This window comes from Triticum aestivum, chromosome 7D (assembly GCF_018294505.1).
Source record: "Triticum aestivum cultivar Chinese Spring chromosome 7D, IWGSC CS RefSeq v2.1, whole genome shotgun sequence".
NCBI classification, from domain to species: domain Eukaryota; kingdom Viridiplantae; phylum Streptophyta; class Magnoliopsida; order Poales; family Poaceae; genus Triticum; species Triticum aestivum.
The window spans coordinates 207,207,104-207,215,729 of NC_057814.1; the positions used below are offsets into that span (position 1 = coordinate 207,207,104).

Here is an 8,626-nt window from a genome sequence, read left to right on the forward strand (position 1 = left end):
TGGAGTATAACCGGACATTGCGTCAAATATTCGGATTGGAATATGCGCACTTCTTTGGGCTATGGAACTGCAGGAACGATATGATTTGTAACAGATTATATATTTAAAACTTCTTGCAGGTTATTTTCAGAGCTACGACATGAATCCGTACGTGGTTGCTACTCACTCCTACGGCCTTCAGGGATCATTTAGCTACTGAGTGCAACTGATGGAAGATGGTAGCACGGGCTATCTTCAACCGGTTTGGATGACGGTCGCACAATAGGATAGGTCCTTGATGTTCACTCGTCTAGTCGGTTGTGGCTTTGCTTTATTTTCTTAGCCTTTATTATTTTGTGCTCTCCCTTGAGTTGTACTTCAGATACGAGGCTTTGTGTTTGCTGAATTTATTTTAATAATATGGCCGCATGCATTTGAACAAGGGGAAATCCTCCTTTTAAAAAAAACGGATTTGTCAACTCAGGCTTATAATGCTCTTTTTTTTGCGGGTTGGGCTTATAATGTTCTAAAGGGGTTAAAATTGCAGCGAGCTGGGGCTGGGGTTAATTCATCGTAATCGGGGTTCCGCGAGGAGTGATAAACTCCGGGCTCCGACAGCCTTGGCGACGCAACGCGCTGACGAACAAGCGTAGGGCACCCTGTGCATCCGAGCGCACGTCGACCGCCCCGCTGTGCAGCCAGCCAGCCGACATGGCCAGGCCAACAAACACGGCGACGGATGCAGCTGGTGGAGAGGAGACACTTGAGGCAATTCACGTGCTCCTGAGCAACGCAGGTGGAAAAAGTGTTTTTTTTTTTAGAATCTCACAGGTGGAAAAAGTGGCAGGAGTATCTCTGCGCATCGTGCTGTGTTGACTACTTTGCCTACTTTGTCAGACCACTAGTGCAGCCGAGTCTGGAAGAAATGGCACTCAGGACTTGTGGGTATATTGATGGATTGAAAACCCCTACCGGCAGGTGGACCTGTTGTAGCTCTAATCGCACTTGCGAGAGATTCAAAGGATCATTTCCCCGACAAGGACTCTACATTCAGTTATGTCTCAGAGACCTCCTATTCGGCGCGTTAAGCGCCAGTTTGTTGTTGCGGTGCACAGGGGCGTGCCAGCCGCCAGCCCATGCCTCGCCGCGTCCATCGCTTGCCCTCACAACTCCCTCGCTCGCACACCAGTCGTTTGCATATTGCTTTTTTTTCCCGCTCATTCTCTGAAAAATCTTTTGGTCCACGGAGAAAAAACTCGAACGTTTTACTCCCTCCGTTCCTAAATATTTGTTTTTTTAAAGATTTCAAATGGACTATCACATACGGATGTATATAGACATATTTTAGAGTGTAGATTCACTCATTTTGCTTCGTATGTAGTCACTTGTTGAAATCTCTAGAAAGACAAATATTTAGGAACGAAGGGAGTATTTGATAGTATTTAATAAAAATTTGGTGACAGGAAAAAAATGTTCATGGGTTTGAGAAAAGCTTATGAATTAGAAAGAGATTTGTGATATTTTTTTAAGATATCATGAAAAATAAAGAAAACCACGTATTTGAAAAAGTTTGTGAGTTTCAAAAAAGTTTATGAATTTCAAATTTTTGACTCATTTGAAAAAAATCACATATTTGAATATTTTTCATGAGTTTGAGCGTTAATTTTATTTAAAAAGTTCATAAATTGGGGAAAAACATCATGAATTTTAAAAAGTTCAAGAACTTAAAAAGATTAACGAATTTGAAAAGGTTCACTGAATTAAAAAAATCTCATATTTTTTTTAAAATGCTCACAAAATTTTAAAAAGTTCATAGAATTTAAAAAATCATGAGTTTGGAATTAGAAAAAGTAAAAACAAAGGAAAAACCAAAAATAAAATGAAAAAGGAATTTAAAAACCGAAGAACCAAAAGCTTAAAAGATGCACCAAGAAAAACCCGGTGAACCTCTATAAGGTTCTCAAAAAACAGTGGGGGCGATAATGGTTGGCGACCTTACATCCTAGCGAACTAGGGGATGTACTGAGTTGCAAAAACAGTTAGATCTGGCGCTTAAGGCACCGACTAGGATCTGAATATGTCTCACTTATAGTGAAGGTGGGAGCCCATAGGATACTATTTTTTTCTTCTATTTGTTCACATTTTTGTTTTTATTTTTTTACACTTACAAATATTCTCTCTCTATATATATGGCTGGACTATTCTGTTACTAGTAATATTCTGTTACCCGGGCGCCCTATCTAGGCTCGACGGCCCGATTACACGACCGCGAGGAAAAAGAAAAAAACTCGTTCCCTTCGCCCACATCCCGGTCAACCCCCACCTCCCACCCCCGATCCCCAATCCCACAGCCGCCATGGCCCTCGCCGCCGGCACGCGTCCCGCCACCAACACCACCCAGAGTCGCCGCAGCCTCCACCGTCGGTGCGCCCGCAGCGACCACCACCTCCCACCTTTCAAAGCTGGCATGGCCCCCGCCGCAAGCGCGCACCCCGCCACCACCACCTTCCGCAGCCGCCATGGCTCCCGCCGGCGGCGCGCGCCCCACCACCTCCCACTTCCCACGGCCGTCGTGGTCCATGCCCCAGCCGCTCCTGCCCCAACGAGTCCCGTCGGACGCAGTGACCGTTCTCCCCGCACCCCAGCAGCGCCGCCGGGCTCAAACGCATTCCCTGAACTGCCACGCGCCGCCCGTGTTCCTGCTCCTTCCCCTGACCACCGCCGGGGTCCTTCCCGGGCGAACCCCTTCTCTTCCTTCCGCGAGCAGCAGCGACCCTGCTTCTCAGTCTAGATCGAGCGCTGCCCGCCGTCCAAGTCGAATCCCTGCCGTAATATTCGGCAAAACAGCCATCCTCCCCGTTCTGAATTGCCACTAGCCTCCGCCATGTTCGCCTAGCTCCATGGCCATCTCGTGTTGCCGCGTGCATCAGTACGTGTGTGCTGCCGCATGACACTCTTTGTTTCAAGCCCTGTGTGTGCTGCTGCATCAGCTCGTGCATCAGTACGCGTGCGTTAGTACGTGTGTGCTGCCCCATCAGTACGGAAACCCTGCCTCGGAAGAGCCCATGCGGGAACCGTGGCCTCCACCGCGTGTGGTCGTCTCCGTCCTCGTTATCTTTTGTACAGTGTGCTGTCGACCCCTTCATTTCAAGCCCGTTTCTCGCTCATCACATACTGCTTGAACTGAGGAGCTTGAACTACGTGAGTTGCTGGCCATTTTGTGTTACTTGGACGGCCGCCCTTGCATCATCAATATCTTGATTTACTGGGAAAGGCATGTCAGGTGGGGTAGTTGGAAGGGAGGGGAAGCTCGCTGCCTTGCCGTGGTTCCAGCGGGAGATGGGCGGGTTGGCGTTACAGACTATAGAGGCCCTGGTCCCGTACATCCAGGTTTGTATCGATACGCTAGCCAACTCCATTGATCTGCTCAGTAAATGCTCCATTGCTAACTCCATTCGAAGTTTTGTCAAGTTTGATTGCGATGCTCTAGCCACGCTACACATTTTTTTGCAGTTTTGCTCATTAAATGACAGACATGCACTTTGGATGTGTGTGTTTGGTGACTCCTCACCCGTTCTCTTTTCATGTAATGCATTCAGGACATTAGAGATCCCACAAACAAAATCATGTCGCAATGGGAGAAAGAGATCAGTCCAACCACCGGCACCGCTCGTGATCTCCGCCTCCATCAGCTCCACTTCGCTGGAGCAATCAGTCCAGAGGAGGAGGTGTAGCCGGTCCACCCAATCTCTGACGTTTTATTCCACCTCCAAAACATTTCTTTCTGAGTTCTATTCTTCGTCACAGGTTTGCTGCCATTACCTCGGTGCAAAAAGTTCCAAAAGTTCAGTTCAGACTATACTAGATGTCCATATTGTAGATAATATTTGCATCGTCTTAAATTTCTGGAAACAAGCGTCAGTACAAAGAAGGTTCAGTACAAGAAAAACGGGTTAGTCAGTTCATCCATATGCAAACCCCCGTAACAAAATGTATCTCTAGTCCAATTACGTGAGGATGTGCAACATATGTTTAAGCAAGCATTTATAACATGTTACAAAAAAAGCTCCACTCTGTTCCATAGAAGATTGTGTGAATTTTTTAAATATATTTTAGAAAAGAAGTTTACACACAGTAGCTTGGCATTTGATAATTGTTTGCAACTCAGTACATTAGTTTGATGATTATGTGCAAATTATTGTGTAGTACATGTGTCCATTGATGTGTTTGAATCCCTTCAGTTCACTTTGATTCCTACAGGTGGTTCAACGTGTCGAGCGGTAGCAGCGCTTGCTCCCAAATGGTTGCCCGCGCAAGGAGGATACAGGGATGTTACATTGCTGGAGGAGCAGTAGCATGTAGTAGCTAGCTGAAGAAAAGGTATTGTCCTGTAGCTTTGGTCTTACCTAGTATGGATAACATTTTTATGGAAAACTTGCTATTTCCCTGGTGCGCTAACATGATGTGTTGGAATATCAGCCAGCGGCCTGCTCTGGCCATGCCGCACCACCACTGGCACGTCCACCATGGTTGCTGGCAGCCGTCCAAGTTGAGCGCTGATGGGAGTCCTTAGCGTGCTTCGACGACACTCTCTCATATCAATCTCTCTGTTTCTTTGCTCCTGCTATTAAAATGTGTAGATGTGCTGCTTTGCTAATTGAGTAGTTGGGAAGATGTGAAAATAACATGCTCTCTAGGTGTGTGATTATTCCTGTGAGCACAAATGTATTTAGATGTTTATTTTGTGCTTCAGCTTATGCTTTTGGGCAGTACAAATACATCTTCAAAAATAAGTACAGATGCGGTCTTATAGAACTCTAATTGTTGTTGGATGCTATTCCAAATGCCAATGATCATGCAAAACGGTTATTGCTAGAATCTAGATGATATATAATGTAGTTACCATAGTTTCACCCTATTTTTATGGTTCTAATTATTCTTGCATAAGTCTTTAAAAGAAATGTTCGGTAAATGTTTGTGATCATTGCTTGTAGGTATTCGTATGAACATTAAAATAATGGCTTTTCTTGTAGGAGGTTCAAAGATTGTCGTGGAGCAAGTTCAAGAGATTAGTTTGGTGAAAATAATGTGATCTTTTGGTCAGGATTTTGCATGATCCATAGCCATCAGGCGAGCAGTTCAAGGCCTACTACGCGAGTCGTCCATCGTCTTCTACGCATGATGAGCTTGTTGTCTCTACACATCTAGCATCGGAGTATCTCCTCCCCTTGCCGCACACACATGCCCGCGGTCGAGCTATTGTTGTTTGTGATTGCTGGTCGTGACTCTTACGTTGTCATTGGACAAATAATTTGTTCTGTAACTCTGTACTGATGGGACCTTCAGCATATATGGTGTTTAGAATTTGTTTGTAACTCTGTACTGCCAGGACCTTCAGCATATATGGTGATCTCAGTATTCTAATCTGTAGGCCAAAAATGGTGAACATTTAAACATCAGTTCGATTTAATAAAACTGAGAAGTTCTACTTTTGGTAAATAGCTGAACCTGGGTACATCAAAGTTCTACCATTAGTCATGGGGATTATCCGTTAATGTGTACTATGTTTTTTTGTCAGTTTATGTGCTTTCTGTTTGTCAGGCCATGTGCAAGTTCGTTATCGGTTCATGTGTATGTGTGTTGGTAACCACTGCTATTGCTGCTAGGTACCGATCTGACCATGTATATGTTATTCATGTACATGTATTATATGTGTGAAAAAATTTCTATATATGATGAGATGATTGCTACTTCAAAGAAGGTATAGGTACACGACAGCTTAATGTGCATGCAAGAATAAAAAAATGGTTTGAATCAAAAATATTGATCAGTAGGAATTAAAAACAAATAAAGTTTGAAAAATAAAAGATGGTTAGGTTTTGGTATTGTGTGACGTTGATGTCCAAGAAAACGTCCAAGTTCTGCAACTGATCCGTCCAGATGGGACAAGGAGGTCAGTCCAGCAGGCGCATCTCCGGTGTCACGTCCAGATGGGACAAGGAGGTCAGTCCAGCAGGCGCATCTCCGATGTCATGTCAGTGCGTCGCCCACCCGTCGCCATGCCTCTCCGCTGCATGTCGTGTCGTGTCGTGCCGCCTTGCCATCAACCACCATTGTGGCTCAGCCCTGTAGTGCTTCCACGATCACCACACGCAGCTTCCTTCTATCGTTGTGCTCGCCCTGCTCTCCTCAATATTGGCATTGCAAAAACATAACAAGTTCACAATTAAAAAAGTTATAAGTTCAACACGACGTCCAGATAAGTTTGAGAAAAAAGCTCAAACAAAATGAAACCCAATGAAAACTCAAATGGTAAAAGTTCAAGTTGCAAAACAAGAGAAGACCAAAACATCTTACAAGAAAAATTGAGTTAAAAAAACAAACACACGAAATTATTTCCTTTGTCCTCTCCCTGCTCTCCTAAATATCGGCATTGCAAACACACAGCAAGTTCACAATTAAAAAAGTTGTAAGTTCAACACGACGTCCCAAATAAGTTTGAGAAAAAAGCTCAAACAAAATAAAACCCAATGAAAAATCAAATGGTAAAAGTTCAAGTCACAAAACAAGAGAAGTCCAAAATATCTTGCAAGAAAATTGAGTTAAAAAAAACACACGAAATTATTTCCTTTTGAAAAAATATCATTCAGTTCAATGATATAAACCATGCAAGTTCGGGGACTATGATACCCAAAAAAAGAGTGAAGTCTAGTATGTGAAAACATGCTCAGTACAAAACCATACGAACATCAGTGCAAGTACTCTTTTCTCGAACCATTCAAAATTACTCTAAAAAATACCTCAGTACAAACACACACATAGATCAGTATGAATACTCTTTTTTCGGACAGAAAAACAGCACGATGAGTCTCACCGTATTTTAAAATTACTCTTAAAAGATGGGAGCAAGTACAAAATCATAAAGACATCCGTTCAAAGTATTCTTTTTCCAGAACCATTCAAAACTACTCTGTGAAAAATACCTCAGTACAAACATAGACATAGATCAGTACGAATACTCTGTTTTTTAGACACGAAAAAACAACACAATGGGTTTCACCTTATTCAAAATTACTTTTAAACGGTGGGTCTATTCTAATAACACCTTTTAAGACCTTATTCTGCTAACACTAGGTTTATTCTGCTAACACCTCTACACCCACGAACCCGACCCGGCGAGCCTCGCAAAAAAATGCCCAGCCCACTACCCCCACCTTCTCCTTCCCCCGACTACCTCCCACCCGTGGCGGCGCCTCCACCCCCACTACCCTGCGCCCACCACCACCAACCACCCCGACGCCCAACCACCACCCACCCCCCTGGCGCACCACCAGAACCACCCCACCACCCCCGGCGCACCAACGCGCAGCCAAGTCCACCCGGCCGGCCGCAGTCCCTCAACCACCAGCCGGGCCGAGGTGGAAAAGCAGGACGGCGAGCCCCGCCCTCGGTGAGATCTGTGGCGCCACCCCGTCTCCCACCCGCGGCGGCCCTCTTCCTCCTCCCGCGCCGCCGACAGACCTTGCTCCCCGCGCCACCAGGACCTCCACCACCGGATTCAGGACCCTCGCCACCGGATCCAGGCCCTCCACCACAAGATTCGCCATCCTCCATCGTCGTTTCCTGCCCCGCTCGCCCCACCTGTGGGTGTGAGGCGTCGTCGGCGGGTTGTGCAGTTCCTCCGTCGTCGGCGGGCGGGCGGGCAGCTCCTCCAACCCCCGCCGATCTGCTACAAACCGGCGACCCCATCCTGCCAAAGATCGGCCCGTCGCCGTCGTCCCACGCATGGCCGGCGTCGGATCCGCGCGTCGCCGTCCCTGACAACCTCTGGGTCGAGGGCAGTTGGATCCGCCCTGTCGTTATCCTCCCGCGGCTACTCGACGACGGATCCGCGCCAAGACCTCCTAGGGGCGTCCTCTCTGTCCCCATATCGAGGGTGACTTGCCTTCACAGATCCGATGGTCGGCCGGTGAGCTCGGGGGTCGCCAGCGACTCTCCCCTCCCAGTGCCTCCACCTCCCTCTACCACCATCGAGCGCATCCAGAGGGGCGTGGGGGTGTCCTACGGCCTTCCCTTCCCTGCCATGTCAAGCCCCGACCTCCACTCTTGGCGCGTGGAATGCAAAATCCCTCCGGCGAGGTCCACGACGCGTCCATCCCAGCGGCTCGCGTGCAGTTCGGTTTGGACGGTGGCTCACGTGCAAGGTCTCGGGCGCTACGGCGTGTTCAGTTCGCAGGTCCTGCTACACACACTCGGTACCCCCGACGGTGGCGGTTGGCTGTGACGCCTGCTGCAGTCAATGAAAGCGTGGTGGTTCATTCCCCAGCGGCGACCTTCTGCCCTCCTCCCAATCTTGCTTGGGATCCCACGTGATGAAGGTCAAACAGCTGCGACGAACCCGTTCAGTTCAGGAAGGCTTTCAGTTCGTCGACACCCGCATAGACGTGCGGCTTGCTGGCACACGCAGTCTGCACCCCAGCGACGTGCAGTACGACACTCTCGTTGGTGCAGCCTGCTGGCTGCCCCTACACGTGACGACGATGAAGAGCGTGGCGTGCAGCTCGTTGCGGCTCGGCTTGCATCTCGGCTTGCCACGTCGTGCATGCAGTCCGCTTGGTATGTTGGCGAGGTTCATTTTTCATGAAAA

The 8,626-nt window shown here is 47.4% G+C and overlaps 1 protein-coding gene across 4 annotated transcripts; it reads left to right on the forward strand.

Moving 5' to 3' along the window:
• Positions 1-2,249: 2,249 nt before the first annotated feature.
• Positions 2,250-5,480, forward strand: LOC123165268 (uncharacterized). Of its 4 annotated transcripts, none has more exons than XM_044582898.1 (5): positions 2,250-3,369; positions 3,579-3,707; positions 3,787-3,931; positions 4,240-4,359; positions 4,459-5,480. In XM_044582898.1, the coding sequence occupies exons 1-4, from the start codon at positions 3,256-3,258 to the stop codon at positions 4,332-4,334; spliced, it is 483 nt and encodes a 160-aa protein (XP_044438833.1). In that variant the 5' UTR covers positions 2,250-3,255; the 3' UTR covers positions 4,335-4,359; positions 4,459-5,480. The 4 variants fall into 4 exon arrangements, 1 of the variants encoding a protein (XP_044438833.1); XR_006482889.1 differs by having other exon boundaries at positions 2,263-3,180; positions 3,263-3,369; positions 3,579-3,931; XR_006482891.1 differs by having other exon boundaries at positions 2,268-3,369; positions 3,579-3,931; positions 4,459-4,676; positions 5,013-5,480.
• The last annotated feature ends 3,146 nt before the right edge of the window (positions 5,481-8,626 follow it).

Excerpts from the sequence above, each read along its gene's own strand:
- LOC123165268 (XM_044582898.1), top strand. The coding sequence starts at position 3,256 with ATGTCAGGTGGGGTAGTTGGAAGGGAGGGGAAGCTCGCTGCCTTGCCG. Across the intron at positions 3,370-3,578 it reads CCCTGGTCCCGTACATCCAG|GACATTAGAGATCCCACAAA; the intron begins GTTTGTATCGAT and ends TAATGCATTCAG. Across the intron at positions 3,708-3,786 it reads CAATCAGTCCAGAGGAGGAG|GTTTGCTGCCATTACCTCGG; the intron begins GTGTAGCCGGTC and ends TCTTCGTCACAG.